The sequence below is a fragment of the Pelodiscus sinensis genome, chromosome 7, assembly GCF_049634645.1.
Source record: "Pelodiscus sinensis isolate JC-2024 chromosome 7, ASM4963464v1, whole genome shotgun sequence".
Classification (NCBI taxonomy): domain Eukaryota; kingdom Metazoa; phylum Chordata; order Testudines; family Trionychidae; genus Pelodiscus; species Pelodiscus sinensis.
Genome location: NC_134717.1, coordinates 71,489,064 through 71,514,346, shown reverse-complemented (window position 1 = coordinate 71,514,346; position 25,283 = coordinate 71,489,064). Strand labels below are relative to the sequence as shown.

The 25,283-nt window shown below is 45.0% G+C and overlaps 3 protein-coding genes across 5 annotated transcripts in view; 1 reads left to right on the top strand and 2 right to left on the bottom strand.

The window, feature by feature from the left end:
* LOC102449433 (MOB-like protein phocein) overlaps positions 1–2,000 on the bottom strand; it is a 35,981-nt gene extending 33,981 nt beyond the window's left edge. The window contains exon 1 of one of the 2 annotated variants that reach the window (XM_075934256.1): positions 1,710–2,000. In XM_075934256.1, coding sequence (XP_075790371.1) covers positions 1,710–1,799 — 90 coding nt within the window. In that variant the 5' untranslated portion in view covers positions 1,800–2,000. The remainder of the gene's footprint in view (positions 1–1,709) is intronic. The other variant, XM_075934255.1, reaches the window with a different exon arrangement.
* Positions 2,001–3,765: 1,765 nt separating this feature from the next.
* HSPD1 (heat shock protein family D (Hsp60) member 1) lies at positions 3,766–21,882 on the top strand. Its single transcript, XM_014570893.2, has 11 exons — positions 3,766–3,939; positions 8,424–8,676; positions 9,859–9,941; positions 11,688–11,783; positions 12,801–12,894; positions 13,596–13,764; positions 14,005–14,104; positions 15,573–15,818; positions 18,671–18,845; positions 21,041–21,219; positions 21,319–21,882. Exons 1-11 carry the CDS (start codon positions 3,766–3,768, stop codon positions 21,460–21,462), a joined length of 1,713 nt encoding a protein of 570 aa, XP_014426379.1. The 3' UTR covers positions 21,463–21,882.
* The window catches only part of COQ10B (coenzyme Q10B), a 32,467-nt gene continuing 28,942 nt past the window's right edge, over positions 21,759–25,283 (bottom strand). For both annotated transcript variants that reach the window (XM_075934251.1, XM_075934252.1), the window contains one exon: positions 21,759–23,999. In XM_075934251.1, the coding sequence (XP_075790366.1) occupies positions 23,832–23,999 (168 nt within the window). In that variant the 3' untranslated portion in view covers positions 21,759–23,831. The remainder of the gene's footprint in view (positions 24,000–25,283) is intronic.

Sequence of the window (25,283 nt, the reverse complement as noted above, 5' to 3'; positions counted from 1 at the left end):
TTATGTATGGTTTTATGAGAAGTGATCCCATTCCACGTATACCCATCCCTTATGTTGGTCCCAACTCTTACCATCTAGGAGATCTTGAATAAACAAACTCTAAAATATATAATAATATATTAACTATATTACAAACACTGCCTCTTTGCTGCATGGAGAAGGAACAGAAAGCAGGAGGGGGAGCGGGTGCAGCTGAGGATGGAGAAAGAAAACCCAACACTGAGAACTGCAATTACTTTGAAGCTAGCAGCAGGCAATAGCAAAGGTTACCAACCTAGGGCTGTTAAAAATGTCAGTCTTAACTACTGAGCCAGGAGGTAACAGCAGTGTTTGAGATCACAGAGTGCAAGCCACATACAAGTCTGCAATCCTTGCAACTTCACTAAGCAAGTAACACAAGAAAGGGAGCCAAAGAGAGCCAGAACACATTTTAGTTTAAAAGCAATCAAGTTGTTGCATATGAAGAATTGCCAAGTCACAGGCTGCTGGCTTCCAGCACCATTCCAGTTGCTTCTACAGATGTCAAAGTGCCACAGCCTGGACACGTGTAGAATCAGCTAGAAATACAGAGAACGCACAAGCCCGGATCTCTCCCTTAGGGGCTATTGCTACACAAAAAAATAAATTTGGAAGCAGGATGCGGATATGATTGCCAGATCAAAAATATTCTTAAAAGTATTAGCGAACGTTGGTTCATCCCCCAGTTCTATTAAGACTTGGGCAAGGCTATCAACATGTTGAAAACATCTAGTTTAACCAATTGCATAGATTTAAGAATTTGGGGTCTTTTTATACTAACTTATGTTCTTTTAAATCAGTGTTTTCTGTGACAGGAACGACCACATACTAAAGGGATCAACAAAAAAAAAATAGAAAAAATTAGAAAGGAGTTTTTTCCTCCCGCTGTGGCTGTTGGATTTGGCATCGTCTAAAGACACATTACAGAGACCTACTAATACGAGCTCACTATCGCTTTATTAAGTTTGAAACAAAATACAGGACTGTGTAGCACTTAATATCACTGTATTAAGTTTGACTTTTAAAAATAACTTACTGTCTCTCTTAGTGATAGAAACGGTGAGAGAACAAACGTATTTGAAAAAGGTCATCCTTGCCCTCACTGGTTCCATGGCTTAACATGATTTGATCTGAGGAAGTGGGTCTGGCCCACGAAAGCTCATCATCTAATAAACCATCTTGTTAGTCTTTAAAGTGCTACATTGTCCTGCATTTTGCTTCAGCTACCCCAGACTAACACGGCTACATCTCTACCACCATGGCTTAACAGTTTCTGCGGTATTTACATGACCTTGTGAGCAGGCAAGGTCAGGCTCAGGGACAAGCCAAGAGACGAAACCCAGCCCAATTATACTGTATTGATTAAGAAGACGGTTCCTGGGCAAGTCCCAGGCCAGCTGGGAATGAGGGTTCAGGGAGGCTCGCTGCCTGTTCAGCTGCTAGGACACGTTTCCATGCCCAGGGGCTCCGGGCCGACCCAGCGGATGTGCCCGGGCGATCGCGTGTCGCGTCTCGCCCCACTGCGGTAACCCCCCCGCCCCCCGGCCCCGCGCTCAGCGCCGCCGCCCCCCGGGCAACCCCGGGCCCCGCAGCCCCAGGGCGGCAACTGGGGGGTGCCCAGAGCCGCCGCCCCCCCACTGCGGCCCAGGGGCGGGCCCCGGCAGCACCGCGCGGCGGGACGAGACGCTCACCATGGCGCAGCGTGTCCCTCCCGCTCTGCGACTGAGCGCCCCACTGACCCGCCGCGACTGCACGTGGGGTGGACCACTCCCGCTGCGCATGCGCCTCCCCCTCCCCTCGAGCGGCGCGCGCCGGAAGGCGGGGCTACTTCCGTTGTTCCTGGGAGACAAATGCTTTCGGCACTTGTATTTTTTTACTCTCGCCGGCAGTTTCCGCACGAGAACCGGACTCTCTATGCGGCGATGTTAAACGGCGGCCTCAGTACCGCCTCGTTGCGCCCGGCAGCGGACGAACATCCGGAAGTGACGCAATACCACCTTTGACCTGTGGCGAGCATGAGCGTTCCAGAAGGTTCTGGAATGGGGAGGCCCCGAAATCTGTATGATTCACACGCTAGGAAGCGGCGGGCGCACATAGGGCGCGAGGTCTCGCAGGCCCCGCCCACGCCCCGGCTACGCGCTTCCGCGATTGGCGGGAAGCCGCGCCCCGCCCCTCGCCGGGGCCCGCGTATGCTGTTATGCGGCTTGCGGGGCCGCGCTGCCCGGGACCCACATGGGCCGCTGCGTGCGCGGGGGAGGGGCAGGGCTGGCCAGCGCCGTGTTCCCTCCAGGCTCCCGTCAGTCCCGCCGCGCGGCTCGCCAGCTCCCAGCCCTCCCAGCGCAGGTGAGCGGCCCCTCACAGCCCCTGTCCGCCCGGCCCGCACGGTGTGAGCGGCTCCCCGCCTCCTGCGCGCGGGCTGGGGGGAGGGGAGACCTTCGCCTGGGGGGGGCACGTGGCGAGCCTGGGGGGGAACGTGGGGGGGGGGGCACGTGGCGAGCCTGGGGGGGAACGTGGGGCGGGGGGGCACGTGGCGAGCCTGGGGGGGGAACGTGGGGCGGGGGGGCACGTGGCGAGCCTGGGGGGGGCGTGGGGCGGGGGGGCACGTGGCGAGCCTGGGGGGGGAACGTGGGGCGGGGGGGCACGTGGCGAGCCTGGGGGGGGCGTGGGGCGGGGGGAGACGTGGCGAGCCTGGGGGGGGCACGTGGCGAGCCTGGGGGGGGTCGGGGCGGGGGAGACGTGGCGAGCCTGGGGGGGAACGTGGGGGGGGCACGTGGCGAGCCTGGGGGGGGTCGGGGTGGGGGGGCACGTGGCGAGCCTGTGGGGGGGGGCGGGGGAGACGTGGCGAGCCTGGGGGGGGGGGCAGCGTGTTCCCCGCTCGGCTGCGCTGCCCCCGCCCCTGGCCCCGCACGCGTGGGAACCGGCCCTCGTGCCGTGCCTTCCGCTGCCGGGCTGCACGCTGCCCTGAGCCCGTGGCCGGCTCCGCTCCCTGCCCGCCGTGCAGCGCGGCTCGGCAGCAGCAGGGGGCGAGCGCCTCTTGACCTTGCTGTGTCCTGACGGTGAGAACCGTGCGGGGGGCCGGGGCTTTGCTGACTCTGCCGGGCTGTTGCTACTGTTGCAGCTTTTGTGCTAGTTGCTAGTGACATGCTCTCGCCCTGGGACAGCGCGGGCTTGGCTTTCCCTGTCGCGTGCCCCTTGGGGAACGGGGACTTCATTTTGGGGACATTTCTGCTGATAAAGCTGCTGAGCTCTGACCAGCCTTGTCTATAGTCGTCCCGCCCACTCTGGGAGAGAGAAATGCCCCTTTCCCTGTTCTCTAACACATAATAGTGCTGTGATAAAACTCATTGTCACCGTGGCTGTAATCTCTGCATGTGAAAAACAAAATGAACATCACGTTCTGGTGAGCTTGATACACTTTATTCACATTTTACAGACTAAAAACGGAGCTGCAGGAGTTGTGACTTGCCCAGGATCACATAGCCTGTCACTGGCTGAGCTGGAATTAGAATCTAGGATTCCAGGTGGCCGGACTTTCGCTCTGGTATCCAGTGTCTAGTAAAATTAGGGTACTGAATATTTGTTAGGTCACAGCTTTCATTTAAAACTCAAGAACTATTAGTAATTTATTTATTCCTTAAATTTTGGGAGGAATTTGAGGACAAAATGTAGGAATAAGGCTGTTCAAAGGACTGTGACAAATGAAAACTAACGTGGTTGTGTTTTTTTATTTTAATTTATGCTTCAGAAATGCTCCGTTTATCAACAGTGCTACGTCAGATGAGGCCAGTGTCCAGAGCACTGGCCCCACACCTACTACGGACCTATGCAAAAGATGTTAAATTTGGAGCAGATGCTAGAGCTCTTATGCTACAGGGAGTAGATCTTCTAGCAGATGCTGTAGCTGTCACCATGGGACCAAAGGTATATTAAATTATTTTTTGTGTAATGTGAATTCTTGTTCAGTACAGCCCTGTTTTATAAACCAGTTGGGGATTGAGGTATTCGTAAAGTAAAAAATGTCATCAAATGGACCATTTCAAAATTATAGTAGATACAGTGCATAAGTTAATTTATCAGTCATTAAACCACTGTGTGCACAGAAATAGTAAATGAATAATATGCCAGACTCTTGTTAGAACTTAATCTCTGTGCTGCTAAATTAGTCTTTCCAGCACCATACAGGCACTTAAATTTTGGCTGGACAATTGTTCAGTGGATGGAAGATGACTTATGGCAGGATATATTTATGATGGTTAGTATTAATGGAATGTTACTGTTTTAGAAGTGTCATGTTCAGAACCCAGTTCAGTTTAAAGTAATAAACCCAATTTCATGTTGGGAGGAAGCTAAGTACTCCCATCACACAACATAAATGGTTCCCCACGAGCAGCCTACTGCTTCAACCTGCCATGATGGAGAGCTGCTTCAGCACTGTTAGGCAGCCCCTGGTGACTGATGCTGGCAGCTGGAGTCCCACTTAATTGGTTAACCAGTTGATTAATCTGTTATTGTTTAGCTGATTAATCAGGATTTACATCCCTAGTAAATAGCGTGGCTTATGTGAACATGCAGTGTTGACTATAATAGAGGTAGTTGAACAACCTACAACAAATTTAGGTTTTCAGAGTACTAGCTGTGATGTTGGAGCAAGACAGTAATTTTGGATAGGGGTTGTGTTTAACGCAAGGCTTTGGAGATCATACACCTCTCCTGGGCAGAGGTTATTGACCTGTGGACCACTTTGTGCTCAATCAGCATATAGCTGTGGTGCAAGTGACACCCTCAGGGCTATATAGGCAGTATTGTGTATCTATAGTGTGTGGCTGTGACCCACAATGGCGATAGGTTGAGAACCACTTCTCTAGCGAGTATAAATCCAAAGTTGGGGTCTCTGTATTGGGTTTCCTCCTGATTTGCCCTGGTAAACCATGTAACCGCGAACAAGTCCCAAGGATATAATAAAAGGAGTGGCTGTTAGGTGAATACACCTTTAGGCTCAATTCTGCAAGTGTTTATCCTAGTGAGTAATCCCATTGCATGTAGTTGGATTACTTCCATGAATAAAATTATACACAGTAGGTCTCTGCAGGATTGGAAGTGTGTGTGTGTGTGTGTGTGGGCGCGCGCGCATATAATTGAGTTATCTCCAAAGGTGAGTGTTTCATTACTCAACACTCCTTAAATATCTATCTAATCTAAATTTTTTCATGTGGGATGACAGTGATGTCATTATGTCACTACGTCCTGCTTACCTCCTCCCTCTCTAGTGCTCCAGATGGGAGCCGGGGCTGCCACCGCCTGGCCTAACACCCTTTCCCCGCTGGCAGCTGGAGGAAGAGAGCCAGGACTGGTGTGATGGGTGGGAGGAAAGGGGGTAGGCCAGGGCTGCCATGCATCAACCTGGCCCTTCCCAGTGGCTGACCCTGGCTGCCTACCCCCAGAGAAGGAGGGTTGGCGAGCATAGTGAGCAGGGGATGCAGCCCCCTAGTTCTTTGTAAACAAAAAATGTCAGCTTGAGAGAAACCAAGTGGTGAGGAAATTCTACTTAATTTGTGTCATGGCTTTTAAAAAATAATCTAAAAACCTATGTAAGACTAGGTTTCTCAAAGCAGTTACTCTGTGTTAATGGAAATGGAATTGGTTTGTCTTCATGACTGACAAGGTAACCCCCAAGCCATAAGCTGCGCTGGGGGGGGGGGTGGTGTGTGTGTGTATCTGAGTTTCTTCTTGGTCCAGCCATAAAAGTAACCCTTATTTCTATGTTCAATTCAAAGGCTTAACTGTAAGAATAGTATTCTAGTATTTGTTCAGTAATCTGCAGACTCCTCATAACACCATTCTCTCCAAAATCCTAAAGTAGAGGAGGTTCTCAGCTCCCCCCTCCCCCATTCTGGGATATCATCTGTCATGTTCCAGAACTCCAGTCTCCAGGCCATCCACTTGAGAGTTCCCACATTTGCTTCCTTCCTCTTGACTATTCTCTGGTAATCCCAAATCAGGTCTCCCACGTGAACTAGCTGAGTTACTCACGTAGGCCTTCCTAAATTCTTCCTGCTTTTGGGAACCATTCTGTTGCATCAATCTTATTGGTTTGGATTTGACTTTCCCTAACCAGGCTGGCTCTTCCCTTTGTTTCTAGGGGCCTCTGCACCAGCTTTCAGCATTGGCCAGTCCCCATCAGTAATACTCTTTAGCTTTTGTTCTTCCCAATAGCTCTCTGCACCTGCTCTCCTTTGCTGCTTCTGTTTCTGCATCTGTCCTTTCTTCTTGATCCGGCTTTCCTGACTTCGCTTTTATGTAGCTCAGGTGCCTTTTCTTAACCCCCTTTGGGAGGCAACTAATCAGTAGGTGCCCGGGCCCTGCCCCCTCTTAAAAGAGCTAGTCACTCCGTGATAGTTGGAGGTGGCACCTTCTTAGCTTTTTCGAAGAGCAAAAATGTAACACATATAGGAGAATGCCTAGTTCCTCAAGGTGAGGGTTGACAAAATGATGCAAAAAGTGGTAAAGTGCCAACAACATAGTATTGTCTGCATTGGAAGTTAGGTTGGTAGAACTGGTTGTGAACTTTTCACACCCCTGAGCTAGTGATGTGAGCAAGTAGTTGAGTTCTTGGCTACCAGATAAGGCTAAGTGTAGCCGGGAGTCGAGTATTTGACTACTTGCTTCCCTCCACCTGCTTGCTGCCTCTGTATGAGAGGCAGTGGGTGGGGCAGGAGCTGGCTTAAAAGCTGGTTTCCTCCCCCAGCACCAGCTCTATGGTGCTGCCTCTGCAGGGTAAAGGAGGCTCCCATGAAGCAATCTTCTGCCCATGGTGGGCCTAGGCTCACCACAGGCAGAGGCTGCTCTGGCAGAAGCCAGCCACAGCTGCTACAAACAGGGGGTCCCAGGACTGAGCTGGGACCAAGCAGTCCCAGATAATGTCCGTCTGGGACTGCTGCCCCTCCGCATTTTCAATGTAGTAAGAGCCATCCACCTGCGCTACAGCTGTGAATTTTAAATGTAGTAAGAGCCTAGTAGATCTTTCGACATTAAAATGCAGACCCTGCGTGACCTGAGACTGTCCCAGCTTGTACCAGCTTTAGGAGCTGCCCCCTTATTGACTAATTGTGCAGTCGATACAAATTATATCCACTACACAATTAGCCAGATAACTGCTCTTTAACATCCTTACCCTGTGCAATACATTTAGGCTGTGTCTACACTGGCATGAATTTCCGGAAATGCTTAAAACGGAATACTATTCCGTTTTCAGTTTTTCTGGAAAAGGAGCGTCTACATTGGCAGGCTGCTTTTCCGGAAAAGCCCTTTTCCGGAAAAGCATCTGTGGCCAATGTAGACGCGCTTTTCCGGAAAAGAGTCCCGATCGCCATTTTCGCAATCGGGGCTTTTTTCCGGAAAAGACTACTGGGCTGTCTACACTGGCCCTTTTCCGGAACAGTGTTCCGGAATAAGGACTTATTCCCGAGCGGGAGCAGAATAGTTTTTCCGGAATAGCGGCTGATTTTGTACAGTAGAGCATCGTTGCTTTTCCGGAAATTCAAGGGCCAGTGTAGACAGCTCGCAGCTTATTCCGGAAAAGCAGCTGATTTTCCAGAATAAGTGGCCCAGTGTAGACACAGCCTTACAGTTTTTTTTATGTAGCCTCACCATGTCCCATCTTCTGTAATACAACTGTCTGGTGAGTGAGCAAATGGCTTCAGTACTATCAGATATTTTGTATTAAATCCACTTTTAAAAACTACAGATGTTAGTGCTCTCCTCCCCCCCCCCCCCCCCCCATTGTTTAATTTATCCATCTGGTTCTGTCTTTGAACATCTGTTTGCCACCTTATGGCTCCTGTTGGCTTTACAGGGATGAAAAAGATTGAACTGCATTGCATTCCCTTTTATTCAGAACATAACTTGTTTGTGGAATTTGAATGCTCTTTGTAAATTGGTACCATATTCTTTCATTGGTATCTAGCCTAAATTAGAAGAATCTTTATAAATCTCACTGTGACATTGGAAAGTAGAACAAACTTTCTTCTCCATAAAAATAAGTATATTTTGTATTGGCAGTATTAACAGATCTGTGTTGGTGAAAAATGGCTGAGGCTGTGTCTATACTGCAGCAAAATACCTGATGCTGGCACAAGTCAGCAGACTCAATTTATGCTGCAGGACTAAAATTAATGTAGATATGTGTGCGCTTGGAACCCAAGTTCTGGAATCTCTTGGAGTCATGGAGCCAGTATTCTGCAATCCCAAGTCACTTAACCTATACCATCCATAGATGTTATATTGCAGTGTGGACCTTTCCTGTTGTGTAGATGTGCCAAGTGGTAATTTTGTGGTAGTGCCTTTTATTTGTTCTGCTTAGTATCATTTCTATTAATATATTCTTATGTGTGTTGAATGATTTTTAGGGTAGAACAGTGATTATTGAACAAAGCTGGGGAAGTCCTAAGGTAACAAAAGATGGTGTGACAGTAGCCAAGGCAATTGATTTGAAAGACAAATTCAAAAACATTGGTGCCAGGTTAGTTCAAGATGTTGCCAACAACACAAATGAAGAGGCAGGAGATGGGACTACTACTGCAACAGTACTGGCACGTTCCATTGCAAGGGAGGGCTTTGAGAAAATCAGCAAAGGCGCTAATCCTGTGGAAATCAGGAGAGGTAAGAATTTAACAACTTTGTTACTAGTGCTTTTAAGAGTTTCTCTAGCATTTTATCTTCAGTTTCTTCTCTGCTTCACCCATGGCAAATTTGACTGGTTTTTGAGAGAAACTGCTTCCATTTGGAAAAAATAACATGACCTTTTGGGAAAAGGCAGCACCTAGAAAGGAATCTAACTTTGCTGGAAAGTGGCTGGACTAACCTTTTCAGGCCTTTTAAATGCACAGATTTTATATAGACTGTGTTAGAGCTCATTGGATTTACTTGTCATTTATTAGAGCAGATTTCAGTAAAGTTTGTCTTCTGATAGGCCTATGTTTTGGAAGTTATAAATCAGGAAGTGTCTATCCAGTGCTTAGTATTGTGTATAAATTGTATGTAACTTTTGTACTATCATAAGCAGTCTCTGCTTTTCTTCATCCCCTCACCAAATATTCTGTATACACTTGCAATTTAATATTGATTGGTCTTTTAAAATATATCTCCTAGACTTGTTAGTTTGTTTGTGGTGTGTTTTAGGGATGTGAGCAATGAGTCTATTAGTGATGAGAGTAGTTGCTCCTCCTTCCCCGCGCCTACTGCCTCAGAGAGGCAGCAAGGGGAGGAAGTAGGAGAAGAGGGGAGTGCAGAAGCCGGTGCTGGAGGGAGCCGGCTTAAAAGCTGGTTCTCTCTTCTCCTTTCCCCCCTTCCCCTCTAGCACAGGGAGGCAGAGCAGTCTCTGCATGTACTGGTTCTGGTGCGATTCTGATGTCAAAAGTAGAAGTCCTGCAGGAAGCACGCCCCAGTGCTCCCTGCAGGGTTTTTGCAGCAGTTCAAAAGCGGAGGCGCCCTTGTCAACTAATCAAATAGTTAATGGAAATCCCATTTGACTATTCTGTTATTAATTAATCTAAATTTAACATCCCTAGCGTGTTTATAATCTTGTCCCAAGTTGTCCTTTGTCCTTAAAAGTGCATGGTCTACGCCCATTATTATTTTTTTTAAAAAAAGGTATTCTACTTTGCATGCAAATAGAGGGAAGGCTATGTTGCTGCTCTTACGTTGTTTAACAGATGTTACAATAATAGATTTTTTTTATGGGTTCATTAAGGAATTTTGAAGCTTGTCATGAGACTTGACTATTCTGCACCATGTACATAGAACTTGTATGGGCAACCCTAACTATCCTGTTTTTCTATCCAGGTGTAATGCTAGCAGTGGATGCTGTCATTTCTGAACTAAAGAAATTGTCCAAGCCTGTTACAACCCCAGAAGAAATTGCCCAGGTGAGGCTTCATTCTTTTTTGCTTTACTAGTTTTCCATAACGGTCATAAATATATTTCATCCAACAAGTGAAGATGTGCTAGTAAATTAACTGTAATGGGAACCTACTAAAATACATCTTGGGCTTATGGCATTAACTTGCTTGCTACTGTCCTGTTGCAGCTCATTTAAAATGCAGCATTTTTATCTTTGGGTCTCTAGTCTGCAGGAGGCCTTACTGCTTTCTCTAGCTGCTTTGTTTCCCTTCGACTCCTTACAATAGAAGTTCTGGAGAGATGGTGAGCAGGAAGAGAGCACCACCCACCCCTGTTTTTCTCCCAGCTCTGCACCTGGCTCTGCTCCCAGCCTTAGTCCCTGGCTGGTGCTCTACTCCTGGTCCCAGACCCACCCTGGCTGCAGTGCCCTTACTTCATTCTTCTCTTTTTCGCTTCCCTCCACTCTCTTCTCAGAGTTGTGCTGTAGCTCTGGAACTGGACAGGGTAAGGGTGAGGGGGTGGGGGGGGGGACATGACCCAGAAAAGTTGTTGTGCCACTGCTCTAGAGACCAGCTGCCTGCCCTCTGGACCATGGGACTTTAAAGGGCCCAGTCAACGCTGTGATAATAAACATTGGTCTTTCGGCTGAGTCAGGAGCCTCCCAAGTATATTGTCATCATGCAACGGAATGCCAACAGTGACTCTCACTATCTTGATTCAACAGTCCAGTCCAGTACTACATATCTGGAGGAAAGAAACAGTTGTCTGTTAAACTCACTTGTAGTTATTCACTGGCTAACTTGGGGAAACATTAATGTTCGTGGTTTTCTCTTGGAGGTTTACCATAAAATGAAGATTTGGTATTGGACCTAAACTCTAATTTGTAGTAATGAAAAATAGCCATGAGAAAGCAGTAGCTTTTCACAATAGTGCACATCTAAATGTTGTTACAACTTTACTAGGGGGCTGTGCCCCCTACTCACTATGCTCACCAACCCCCTCTCTAGGGGTAGCCAGCCCCAGTCCCTGGCACCAGGGAGGGCAGGGCCAAGGCCACAGCAGTCTTGGCTTTCCTTCTGCCCCTGGCCATGGGGGAGGGCTGAGGTCACAGCAAGGCAGCCTCCCCAGCTGCCCAGGAGGGCTGGGCTGTGGCAGGCCATGGGACAGAAAGGAGGCAGCTCCTGTGAGTTGGGTTGGGGGCCAGGCTCAGCATGGGGCGGTGCTGGCCACAGAGCTAGGGGAGGGGGAAGAGGAACAGCAGTATGTGGAGCTGGCAAGTCGAATCCAGCAAGCAGGGTTGGGGCTTCATTCCTTTCATTGTACAGGAAGCTGGTGCTGACGCTCTAAACTTACAGGGGGCTGAGCTGGTGAGTGAGGGGGCTGGGTGGAGAGACCGGAATGAGGAAGCCAGCAGCAGGGCGAGCAGGGAACTCCCTGCATCCCACCCCTGTGGACCATGCTGCCCGCAGCGCTCCTTCTGCTCCCGTTCCGCCAACCCCCATCCCCAGCCTGTCAATGCTGTTGTGCAGGGCTTGACAAGCTCGCGGTTTGGCTGATTGTGCTGCGGCGCCATGCCGGGCTAAAATCTACTTGCCACGCGTGAGTAGATGGCCGTAATTGTCAAGCCCTGCTGATGTGATTACATAATTTTGTTGTCCAGCAGGAAAAGTTTTATATATGTAGAGAGAGAAAATAGTCCCTAAACTTAATTTCTGTAAACAGTTGATTAGTTATTTTTTCCTTTAGTAAGCACTTGATTAATCTCATTGCAGGTTGCCACAATCTCCGCAAATGGGGACCAGGAAATCGGCAACATAATCTCTGATGCAATGAAAAAAGTTGGACGGAAGGGTGTTATCACTGTTAAGGTAAGAGTATCTCTTATGCTTCTTGAAGGTTACTTGGAGTTTTCTTAAAGATAAACTTGCCAAGTTAAATGAACATTTGCTGGAAGCAGAGTAAGAAGTAAACTCACTGCACTTGTAACTAAATTTCTTCCACTTTAATCTGAAATACAGAACTGTTATGTTGCTGCTATCTGTTGTTAGCTCTTGCTTTGTATGGCATTGCTGCACGTATTCTTCCCTCACTACATAAGTCTAATAAATAGAAACTGGATTAGGAATATATGGTGAGCCCAACAGCTCATTAACAGTGATAGTTTTGTCTTGTAACCAGTAGGGAATATTGCAAAGGAACTAGCGAACTTAATTTTTTAAGAGGAATGCTATTTGATCATTAGTCAAGATAGCATAGACCAAAAGTTATGATAGCTAGCATAGTCAATACAGGAACATGAAATATAGTGGATGGAAACTGAATCAGTGAGTTGGACTGCTGAGCAGATGCATGTGTCTAAGCCAAAGTAGGGATGTACTGCAATAAATTGAGGTTAGACTGACTATTCTGGCCAATGCTGATCATTGTTTGGCAAGCCTTTTTATTCTTTAGGTCATCTAGAACAATAGCTACCACTAACCACTCAAGATAGCTTCTGTTAAAGGACTAGTACAAGATTAATTTAGTTCACCTGTAGTTGTAAACTTCCTTGGTATGTTTGATCTAATTATTGTGAAATACTGTTTCCACCGCAGGAGATAAGGATGTGATTTACATGTAGTTCTAGGTACACACAAATTGTGTTCTCAGATACTTCTCCCTATACAGATAGTGTATCTCGTAGATTATCCCCTCATTCTCTCCCTTGTTGCTCTGTTCTCCCCATAAAGGGGAGAAGATGTAAAGAATGCAACCACAGTGAAAGGTAGCACAGAGATTTGAATTCCATGGTGTCTAGCATTTTAGAAATATATGCCCAAAAGCACTCCCTTTACTGTGTAAACTGTAGATTAAAGTATAGTGCATATTTTTATCACACTAAACAGGATGGGAAAACCATGAATGATGAATTGGAAATCATTGAAGGCATGAAGTTTGACAGAGGCTATATCTCACCATACTTCATTAATACAGCCAAAGGTGAGCTTGCAGGAGTTGCCATAATTTGTACAAAAAAATGTCTTCCTGGAGAGAGCACAGTACAAGCAAAGTGAATTTGGGGTAATTAGTTACCATAATTTTTTTGAACAAAGATGTTTCCTTAAGTGTATTAGGGATGTAAAAAATTGTTTAAAAAGTTAACTGTACAGGCAGTCCCCGAGTTACGCGGATCCGACTTATGTCGGATCCGCAGTTACGAACAGGGATTTTCTCGCCCTGGAGGACTGGAGCGGCGGGATGCCTGGTCCCGCCGCCCGCCTCCTCCGGGGCGAGAAAAGCTGCTCCCCGTCTCCCTAGTCTGCTGGGGGAGCCAGCAAACCAGGGAGACGAGGAGCAAAGCGGCGGAGGACCCGGGCCGGACCCGCGGCGCTTCCAGCTGATCATGTGCTGTAGTTTTCAACTATTTCTGACTATGTAGGATTTTTCATGAGAGAAAACAAAAATTGCTACCAAGTCACAAATTGGCATAATATTTCAGGAGTAGAAATATTACTATTTGTTTTCACTCTGTTAAATTTGGTTGATCTTAATGCTGACTGTTGTTCTAATCCAAATGTAAATGGAAAAATGTAGTGGCCAGATTTGATCAGATTTTTGAGATGGTAAATTGTACTTCATAGATACATACATGCTAAAATAGAACATTTAGATAGTTCAAACAATGCTTATTGCCTCTGCAGGACAGAAATGTGAATTCCAGGATGCTTATGTCTTAATTAGCGAGAAGAAAATTTCCAGTGTTCAGTCAATAGTTCCAGCTCTTGAAATTGCCAATGCTCACCGTAAGCCTTTGGTCATTATTGCAGAAGATGTTGATGGTGAAGCCCTTAGTACTCTAGTCTTGAACAGGTAAGACTTGAATCGATGTACCTCCATACAGTCTTGTTAGTCTATTTCAGAGTCAGAAAACTGTTGTCCAAATCAGTTTAGTAGGGAAAAAATTACAGGATTGTGGGATCCATTAAGATGGCGTTTTTGCTTTGCTTGTCTCCGACTTGCACTTTTTTTACAGTAGCTAAGAGCACATAGGGAAGTGTTAACACTGTCAGAATTTGTGTTCTCGCTGAACTTTTTTTTTTTTTTTAACAGATTAAAAGTTGGCCTTCAAGTTGTTGCTGTAAAAGCACCAGGTTTTGGTGACAATAGAAAGAACCAGCTTAAGGACATGGCAATTGCTACTGGTGGTGCTGTAAGTAAAATTATATGCCTATGTACAGGGTTTGACAAACCCTGGCGAGACCTACTCGCCAGCCCCGCACCACGCATGCGCAGCGCCGGTGAATGGGGCGCACGGAGCAACCAGCTGAAATCTACTTGCCATGGGCGAGTAGATTCAGCAGTTTGTCGAGCCCTGCCTATGTATGTCTGTAGGTACCAAATGTATTTATTGTGTGGCCAAGTACCCCTTTGATTTTTAACTTCCTCTAGAATGCTCCAGGGGATAAGTATTTGAGGGATTGATAATAGGGTACCACACTTTAGGTCTGTGCTGGACTGTCAAGCCATTGTATAGCATGGCTAGTTGTTCCAACTGGCTATCAAGCATGCACTTCGCATCTGCTGCTCTTGTTAATATCCTCTTCAGCATTTTGGATGGATGTGGAATTGTTCTTGTTTGCCCGTAGGTCACCTTTCTTTAACAAGAGACACTTGATATAACGGAACTGAGACACCCTTACTATAGCTTCTCTGGAACTACTGATTGCCCTGTGTATTGATGCTTTTTACAGATTGGCATCTTAAAACATCAAATCCCTGCACTTTTTCATTTAAATTGTTAATGTGTATGTATATAAGTTTGAGTTGCAATGCACCTCTTTCTTAGTGGTCACAAGCAATTAACTTTCTCACTTACTGTATGTCAACATCGAATACAGACCTTCCCAATAATCCTATTTAAGTGGCACAAACTTGTTTGAGTTATTCTGGAAGTTGTTACTTATTAAACTGACCTGCCTGAACAAAAGCATTATTGATTATTAATGTTCAGGGAAGATTTAAGTCTTCTGGAGTTTTGAATGGAAGAGTGTGGTATGTTCTGTAGGCAGTTTAATTTTGATTTTTAAAATCCTATGACGGGCAACTATAGTACTAAAACACACTTTCTTGTATACAAATCTGAAAAAAAAAAAAAAACCAGCAGCATTATATTAGCCCCAGACTAATTCATGAAAATTGGCAAGTGCCAAAGCAAACGGGATGAACAAAATATAAAATCTCCTAAATTCAGCTATAATTGCTGGCATCAATAACAGAGGAAACTCATTAAATAGCTTGGTGCTGGCCCTGTAACATAGCTGTCACACCTGACATGCTGGAGATAAATGTGCAAAGTATTCCTTTTAGCTGACCATTGCCAAAGGTCTAGAAATGAGATAGGAGCCAAATTAATCACTATCAGTGCTAGTATGTAACAAAATTAGACCTTGCCTATACAGGGGAACTTCCTGACATTGCTATAGTAGAATAACTATTCCAGGACAGCTATTCAGAACAACTCTTTTTTAAATAAAATTGCCTATTCTTGAATAAATCACTCTTCCCCAGAAGTATCCATATTGGGGATTAAAGCAGAATAGGTATCCTGCTGTAGCTATGCAGGGAAATGTCTGTGGAGGGCAGGGACTTAGTCCAAGCTTTCCTGTGATCTGTTTCAGATATTTGGAGAAGAGGGTCTGGGACTAAATCTAGAAGATATTCAGCCTCATGACTTCGGTAAAGTTGGTGAGATCATTGTCACAAAAGATGATACCATGCTCCTGAAAGGGAAGGGTGAAAAGGCTCAAATTGAAAAGCGTATTCAAGAAATTATTGAACAGTTAGAAGTTACCACAAGTGAGTATGAGAAGGAGAAACTAAATGAACGATTGGCCAAGCTCTCTGATGGAGTAGCAGTACTAAAGGTGAGGAACTTTTAACTCTTTCCTTAGACTAAAATAGTTGTTCTCCAAGTATGACACAGACCCTATGAAGATCAGGGGAGTGGGGGAGAGTGGGGTTTTTTTTGTTTTGGGGGGGTGGTTGGTTTGGTTTGTTTGTTTGATACACTCTGGGTGGCTGGGGCTTCAGGAGATGGGACTGTGCATACCTGGCAGGCAGATATAAAAGGGACAGCTGGAGCACCTCACTGAGGCTTCCTTTGTCTCTCCCCCTCCCCCAGAATCCCTTACTTGGAGGGGACAGGGCTCCAGCTTTCAGCTTCAGCATGGTAGCAGCTGTGCAGAAGTAATGGGGGCATAGAGTGCCAAGTCTGCTGAGAAGGGTGATAATGAACTCACTCACTCTTTACACTTCCATTTTTTATACTGCTGGTGGGGATCTGCCTTCAAAGCTGGGTGCGCAGCCAGTAGCTGCTGCCTCCTTCTCCACTTTCAGAGTTAAGGAAGAGGGGATAAATCAAATAAGTCTGAGAGCCCGAGTTAAAACTTTGGTATACCAAATGGACAACCAAAGTTTACTACTATCATAGTTTAGCAATTGCATCACTGTGACTCTTAATTGCTTAGCAGAGGTGTCTTCCGTCTCTTAAGTGTTGCTATCTTGTGTCAAAAACCAAACAACCAAAAGATTTGGTCAAACCTTATAAATCAGACCTCTGTTACTCACTCGCCCACCCTTCCCCTCCCTGCTGGCTGAGCTGAGCCTGGCACTACCAATACTCCTATATCAAGATGGGTCTCCTGGCTCTCCCCACGCTGGTCTGTATCTTATCCCTTCTAGCCAAGTCACAAACTTCACTTCTGAAGTAGCAAAAGTCCAACGTCAAATTCCCAACAAACAAAAAGACTTTTACTCCGTGGATATGTTCTTTACACTATACTTGAGTCAACAAAAGAGCACAGAAAGAGGCTGGGAACAGGATAGAGAATCTGCCTTAATCAGGTTCCTCTGGAGTACCTCTCCTGGGCTCTGTTCCTTCTATCCTCCTGATCCCGTATAGAGCAGGCTGGTTCCTCTAGCACAGTGTTTCCCAAATGGTGCTCCATGGAACCCTGGGGTTCTGCAAAGTAAAAATGAGGGTTCCACGAGAATTTGATTCTTCACACCCCGCCCCGCCCCCCTCCCCTCCCCCCAAAAAGACAGAGGAGCCAGCACATACAGACGTTGGCTCCTTCTGTGGTTCCCCGCCGGCTTTCAGACACCTCTCCTACCCCACTGCATTTCCGGGGTGGTTGTTTTTTTGTTTTTTTGCTCTACAACTTTTCCCCTGGTGCAGTGTTTTTGTTGTTTGTTTTTTCTTGACAGACTTTCCCTTGGCAACCTTAGGCTGGATTGGTGCACCACTGTATTAGGTGTTCCTCGAAATTCTTTCAAGTTTAAAAAGGTCCCATGGTCAAATAAAACTGGGAAATACTGCCCTAGGGTACTTAAGTCTCCTGCAGATTGGGGCTCTCCATCTTAAAGGCCCAGGTATCCACTAATTATCTCCTTCATCCCACTCATTTCAGGCTGGGAAGCAGCTAATTAACTATGGAACAGGTGAGACTGACATCTTTCCTCTAAGGTGCCAGGACCCTGTGACAATTTGCAATTTAATAACATTTATGTACTCCCTTAATGTTTCCCCTCGGTGCAACAGTGGGGTCTACTTGGTTACACGTGGGTCCAGCACAGTTGACAAAAATTAAGACAACTGTCTTTACTTCATTGATCCATCCTGACTACAATCAGGGTACACTTTGGTTATCATACTTGATACTCTTCTTGGTTGTCACTGAGGAGGATTTATTTGCTACTTTCAAAACTGCCAATCAGTGGGATGGGGGAGCACCCATGTGTTCTAGTTGTCCCTCACCTGGTAGAGTGTGTTAATTCAGGGGAGTAGTTAAGTTTGGAGGCTGTGAAAATTCTAAACTGCTATACAAAGTGGTGCTAAATTGGTCAGTGGAAATAGCTCCGTAGAGAAGGTCTTTAGGCATCTGTGAGTGTTCTTAAACTAAAATGGAGGTCTTATTTTTCTGTGGCAATTAAAAATCCAAAGTTGCTGTTTATACGAATGTGTGTCAATTCCTATCTGCAGGTCCAATTTATTTTTAGTACAGGTTGGACTTCCTAGTCTGGCACCCTCAGACTTGACCAGTCTTGAACTAGGGAATTTGCCTGACCGGGAGTGTGGGTCAGTGGCGGTACCTTTCCCACTGGCCACTAGGCTCTCCTGCCAGCCACCGGTCCTCCAGCTGCCCACCTCCCAGCCTCCAGGAACATAGAGATCCAACCTATAGTAGGGATGTAAAATCCCATTTAATTGGTTAACCGGTTAATTTTAATGTTTAATGGTTAACTGATCAAAGGAGGGGTGGACATCTCTAGTACTCATAAAATTTTAATAAGGAAATTGTAACAAGACAACTAAGGCTACGTTTATTGGACCAACTTTTTTTGGAGAGACAAACTTTTGAACTTAGGCAGATCTTCTACAAGTCTCATTTCCTGTCACTTGTACAGTATAAGGGATACTTACTTGCGTATTTCTGCTTTAAAAGTGGGTATTTGGGGTGTTTTGCTTTTCCAGGATGAAGTGAGAACTATATTTAGTTTTAAAACTGAAAGGCATCTTAATTGCAAAAGGCTCTTTCCAATTGAAGTGTAATTTTTTTTTTACAGTTTTTGTGGTGTTTTTGGCACTCAGGTAGAGGTGTCCGCTATTGATGTTTAACTGACCTATACAATGCTTCTGACATCTGTAGCACATTCTTGCTTCTGAGAACGTGTGGGGACTTGAAACAACTGACAACATGGGGCTTGTTCACTCTAGGTTGGTGGCACAAGTGATGTTGAGGTGAATGAGAAGAAAGACAGAGTTACTGATGCACTGAATGCTACTCGTGCTGCTGTAGAGGAGGGTATCGTTCTAGGAGGTGGTTGTGCATTGCTTCGATGCATCCCAGCATTAGATTCTTTAACTCCAGTGAATGAAGATCAAAAAATTGGTAAGCAAACTCCTTGGGAATGAATTTTCATGTGAAGATTAACATTTTCTTTATGATACTACAGGCAGTCCCCGGGTTACATACAAGATAGGGACGGTAGGTTTGTTCTTAAGTTGAATCTGTATGTAAGTCGGAACTGGCGTCCAGATTCAGCCACTGCTGAAACTGATCAGTTTCAACAGCGGCTGAATCTGGACGCCAGTTCTGACTTACATACAGATTCAACTTAAGAACCCCAGGCATCCCCAAGTGAGCTGCTGCTGAAACTGATCAGGGGCGGATTCCAGGAAGCCTGGGGCAGGGGCTTCCTGTAGTCAGCCACTGGTCAGTTTCAGCAGCAGCTGACTTGGGGACGCCTGGGGCAGAGCAGCTGGGATGCTGCTGGGTTGGTCCAGTAGCGCTGCCGCTCCTTGGTGCTACTGGACCAACCCAGCAGCACCCCAGCTGCTCTGCCCCAGGTGTCCTGATTCAGCTGCTGCTGAAACTGATCAGCAGCGGCTGAATCAGGACTCCTGGGGCAGAGCAGCTGGGGTGCTGCCAGGTTGGTCTAGTAGCGCCAAGGAACGGTGCTGCGGGACCAACCGGCAGTGCCCCACCTGCTCTACCACAGGCCCGGGGCTTTGCTCCACTGGTCTGCTGGGGGTGGAGGGCACTAGCTGTGGCCCCCCCCAGCAGACCAGGGGCACCGGGAGCAGCTTTTCTCGCCCCAGAGGTCGAGGTGGCGGGACCGCTGCCTGCGAGCTCCGGGGCGCAAGAGCCCCGTTCGTAAGTGCGGATCCGACATAAGTTGGATCTGCGTAACTCGGGGATTGCCTGTACTTACCTTCAATAACAGCTGCAACTCTGTAGGCTAGAATACAGTTCATTTCAGTGAGTCCTTTTTGGTTATTTGGTCTGGTAGACACCCTTAAACATTCCTGGTAATGTGTTGAACACTAAAATAGGAAGAAGCTTTCCCACTGGTCTAACTTAAAAACAGGAAAACTGTTATTTTGAGAGAGCACTAAATATATTTAAAGCAAAATGGGTATCTTATAATTGCAGGTAAAAAGATTGAGAACACTTCACTTAATTGGGGGAATCTAATTTGATAGTGGCTGTAGTAAATAATATTTTTAAGAGTATCTCAGAGCAGATCATATACAAAGGTTTCCTAGCTGTGTTTTGAGTGGGATGTTTGTCTCCCTTTGAGTTAAGTTCATAGCTGTTTTATCTTTCAAGAGTGATAATGGTAATTAAAACTGGTGCTTGAGCCTTGTATTAGTAATGATCTCACTTACAGTGCTGCCTAGCAGTAGGTGATTAACTGCATGAGGCAGAAAATTGTGGCAAAGGAGGGAGTTGTGACCTTGTGCAGCATCTGAGGGGGTTATGACCTGAGGTGGGAGTGCAGGGATTAGGACCGGGGGTAAGGGATTGAGGTGCAAGAGCTGGGAGGGGTTTGTGACCTGTATGAGGGGGTGAGTCTGGGAGGAGGTTAATGGGTGCAGGGGGGTTGGGGTTACATGGGATAAGGAGGGTAGAGGATTGGGGGGAGAGAAGGGCTCTGTGGGTCAGAGGCAGGCTCTGGCTGGGAAACACTCACTTGAGCAGATCCCAGCCAGCAGTGCAGCTATTGTGCCTGCTTTTCATGCCCCTACAGCAGTGCTCCCTGCAACTCCCCCACCCTCTCTTAAAGAGACAAACTGCGGCAGGACTAAGCTCCCCCTCCTACTCCCCAAACTAACTGTGGCTGGGTTTTTTTGTTTGTGGTTTTGGGGGTTTGTTTGCTTGACACACTTCCCTGGCAACCCTAGGGGTTCTTTGAAATTCTTTCAAGCTGAAAAGGGTTCTGTGCCCAAATAAAATTGGAAAACACTGCCCTACACTAACGACAAGGGGCCATGGGTGGCTGGCTGAATGCTGTAAACCCAGAGGCAGGAGGGGTAGTTCATGAGCTGCCTGTCCTGCACACGAGCTGCTCCCATTGGCTGGAAACGGGACAGTGGGAGCTGCAAGATTTTGCTGGAGGGAGGGGGCAGTGTGCAGAGCCTCTCCTCCCAGGCTCTCAGTATTCAGAGAGCTGCTCTGAGCACAGGGTGGGGTATGCAGGGACTCTTGGCAGAGGTTTCTGTAGGCCAGATCCCACCTGCCCCCATTTAGAGTATTTTACTTCCAGCAGAATGCATGGAGAATGTACTCTATTTTTTTGACAGGCATAGAAATCATTAAGAGAGCTCTGAAAATTCCAGCAATGACTATTGCTAAGAATGCAGGTGTAGAAGGATCATTGATAGTTGAAAAAATCATGCAAAGCGCACCTGACATTGGGTATGATGCAATGCTTGGAGACTTTGTAAATATGGTAGAGAAAGGAATCATTGACCCTACAAAGGTAATGTACATTTTTTTTCAAAGAACTTTGAGGCTGTACTTTATTTTAGTGTGGGTGAGGGGGGACAGTATTCAACTAACAGTTTTCTTTCTTTCTTAGGTTGTAAGAACTGCCTTGATGGATGCTGCAGGCGTTGCTTCCCTTTTAGCCACAGCAGAAGCTGTAGTTACTGAAATTCCTAAAGAGGAAAAGGAAGTGCCCATGGGAGGAATGGGTGGAGGAATGGGAGGTGGCATGTTCTAATTCCTGGAATACAGATACATTGTGAACTGTGATGGTTGAGACTGACAGTTTTCCAAAAACTTAGTCAGTGTAACAGGGTGGATAGTGACTGAAGTGAGGCTGGTGTTTAAAGAATCGCTGTAATCACTAATTACTGGATTTCATTTAACACTTAGAACTGTTTACAGTCATTGTTCATGCCTACAGATAATTTATTTTTTATTTTTCAATAAAAACATTTGTACATTCCTGCTACTGGGTGCAAGATTGACATACCAATGTTCTGCTTGAAACTTAATCAACTAAGGCACTTGATATTCTGTTTAATCAGAATTTATTGGTGCTTGCCACTACTAGGAAAACTTCAGACAAAGCCATTGTGTGCAAGACTTTAAAAAATTGTGTACAAAGACAAATATACAATTATGTGACAACCTCTATGTAATAAAAGATTGTTCAAAGTTATGAAATGTATCACCTTATTCACCTGTACACAAACTTTGATTAACAAATCAAACTTAATGCTACAGGGATTTCATTTAAACTGCTAACAATCTACCTGTTAGTACTAGGAAGAGATGGAGTACTTAAGAAGCCATTGTCCTTAATTCAGAGAGAGCATAGATTACAGGTAGTTGAAATTGTAAAATTTGATGATTATGGGTTTTTCTTTGAGGGAAGGGGGGAAGAAATCAGTTGAAGTAATGTATGCCCTGTCACCTTGAGTGCTAATTCTGCTTCATGTTAAAAGGATCCAAAACAGCAATGGTGAGAGACATATTGATGGTGAAAGGATTTTTCAGAAGACAAATTAACAAATCTTCTAAAATAAAGGGCTTCTCATGGTAAAGTACTGAATCTTATAAGATTATCTAAATTTAAGTGACTTTTAACAGTGCCAATATCATGTTTTTATAAACTTTTCCTATTCTTGCACTGTTTAAAATAACTGCTACAGCCTAAAATACTCTGGTCAGTCTCATGGGTCCTGGTTAACATGAAACAATGAAGCTATTCTAAGGCAAGGAAATTGTGTACTTTCTGTAATGCCTGTAGGTGATTTAAATCAATGCAGTTGGAAGGTATTCAAATTGTGGGATATACTTTAGCTAAATATTGCTTAATTTCAGGCTTGACTTAGTAAGAATAAAACCAGAATTAGGTAACTCAGTATAATAAAGGAAAGGGATACAGATTTCCTTGTTGAAAATAAGATTGTTTATCTTTAAGAGCAAGTTTAGCTTTTGCAGAGGAGAGACACAAAGGAATAACCCTAGCGAATAAAAATAAGTGCTAGTTTCATCACATCTGTTCAAGAAACCTGGGTATAATATATCCCTTTCCATTGTTTTAATGCTGTTGTAATTTTATTGAAACAATAGCCCTGAATATGTGGATTGAAGTAGATTTAAAAAGTGTATTTGCTCCCATTATACTAGAGATGAGCAACCTGCAGTCCCTTGGGGTTCTGTATGTGGCCCTGAGACTTTATTTCACCATTATCCCTGCACATGCATGCCACAGTCTCCTGGTATTCATCCATTTTTTATTACAAAAATGATACTTAAAGCCAGGGTGTGTGCTGACTGCACACAGCATGGTAAAAGCCATACGTTCCCTCTGATCCAATCAAAGTGCTGCTACACCGTTCAATTAGTGCACCCCACAAATCTGAGGTATGCAAGTGCAGTTAGCAAAACTATCTTATCCTTGGAGACTGTGGTTACAACCATCTTGAAGACCACTCACTAGACCCTTGGTATTTTTACATGTTCTACAATGCGACATTGATTTAGTCTACATTAGCAATTTGTAGAACATGTGATTATGCTAGTTAGGAGCAGCAATGTCAGTTTATATTTTTACCACAGCTACCTGAAAGACCATATTGCTTTGTTCATTGGAGCCTTGTCAGTTAAGTGTATTAAAACTATCCACTTGTGCAATCTTTCAGTCTTAAGGAGTAGAATTCTTGGTACAGGAAGAGGTTAACACAACTTTCCCTGAATACACTTGGGTAATGCTGGTGCTATAATAAGTTACATATGTTCAAAAACTAATAACTTAATACAATTATTACAAACACTGCAAAAAAGTTTAGGGAAGGCAGTAATGCTGATGTGCTGTTCATTATATAAAACTGTATGGCAAGGTAAAAGCAAGCTTGGTTGGCTAGCTTACAGTAGCTGCCACTCAGTTGGTTACAAACATCACATCCTGAATTGCACTTGAAGATTCCTCTATGTACATCTGGTTCCATATGTGCACATTTTGTACAGCAGTATATTACACACAAAGCTAGTTTTAACAAATAGATGCCCTTGGAGAAAAAGTACCTCTTATAAATAAGGCATACAAATTATGTTTAACAAAGATGGCTAACTTTCCCTTTATGTGTGATGAATTTCATGAAACATTAGCTCCCGAGGTATAATAGTTTCTGGACCATAGAGTTTGCATGCTCTTCTTTCAAAGGCAGCTACCATCTGCTTAACAACTTCATCAAAAAACAGAGTAGCAAGTTGAGAGTGTAGAAGTGAACGAAACTCAAAAGAAACCTGTTTAAGAAATCAAAAAGAAATATTGGTCTAGCATCTACCATTTGAGTAAAATCTTGCTTTATCAAGTGTCAAGCTTCATTTACTTAATATGAATTATAGGGGAGAGGTGGCTTGTATTTTTGAACTGGATCTAGCACAGTTAAAAAAAAAAAGCTTTGTAAAGAGGAAAGCTTTATGTATAAAATGTATATACACACCACTCCAAATTTCTCAGGTGAAAACTCAAGCCATTCAACCCAGTTTATTTTGAGCATGTTTCATCTGTACTGCATCCCAGAACAGATAAATATGAAAGTTATACAAGTTATAAAAACAGAGGCAAAAGCATGCAGTTGAAATTACTGAGGAAAACAGATACATGAGAAATGTGAAAAGGTATTTGCATTGATCAGAACCAGGTGAGTGAGGTTAAGGCCAGCAACCATTTGGAGAGAGAAAAATTTAGCTAGATTCTGAAATGAAGAGGGATACTCTGACTTGTGTGGTTTAAATAATACTATATATCTGCATTTAAAGCAAGGAAAGAATATGCCAAGTAGGGAGGGAAACCAAATACTATTTTTCCCTGTCTACCTTGCAGTGATTAAAGGCAACAGCCTTAACTTTGCTGCAATCTATATATGCCACTCACCTTCTGCTCTTAAGTATTCTAATTAGTGAATTGTTTTTCCCCTTAAGCACAAAATAAGAACTGATTTTACAGAGCTGATGTAAAAGTTATAAGCAACAAGACCTAAGACTACTACTAGTGATGTTAAATATCAATTCATTGAATAACCAATAAGAATTCATCTGGTGAATTGACTAGTCAACTATTCTATAGTCCCTGGGGGTGGGACTGGCAGCCAGTACACTCCGGCCCCACTCCCAGGGAGGCCCATGCCACCCTGCACTGCTGCCTCTGTATCAGATGCAGATAGCTGATAGAGGCAGCAGCTCCTGTCCAGGGGTGGCTCTGAGCTCTTGGACCTAGCATGACCCAAAGCTGAGCTGCCTGCCCGCCTGACTTCTAATACACTTTCAATGCAGAGCTGCAGCAGGGGTAGATCCCAGACTCGGTACAAGCTGGGACTGAGCCAGGATGCTGGCCAGCCTGCTAAAAATGTTACTGGGGGAGGAAGTGTGTGTAGTCTATAGCAGTGGTTCTCAACTTTTTTTTTTTTAAATAAAGTACCCCTTCAAAAAACATTTAAAGTACCCTCTTTTTAAAAAAAAATTAAGTACCTACAGTTTGACAGGTTTTTTTTTCTACCATTGCAACACATTTGTTTAAACAACTTA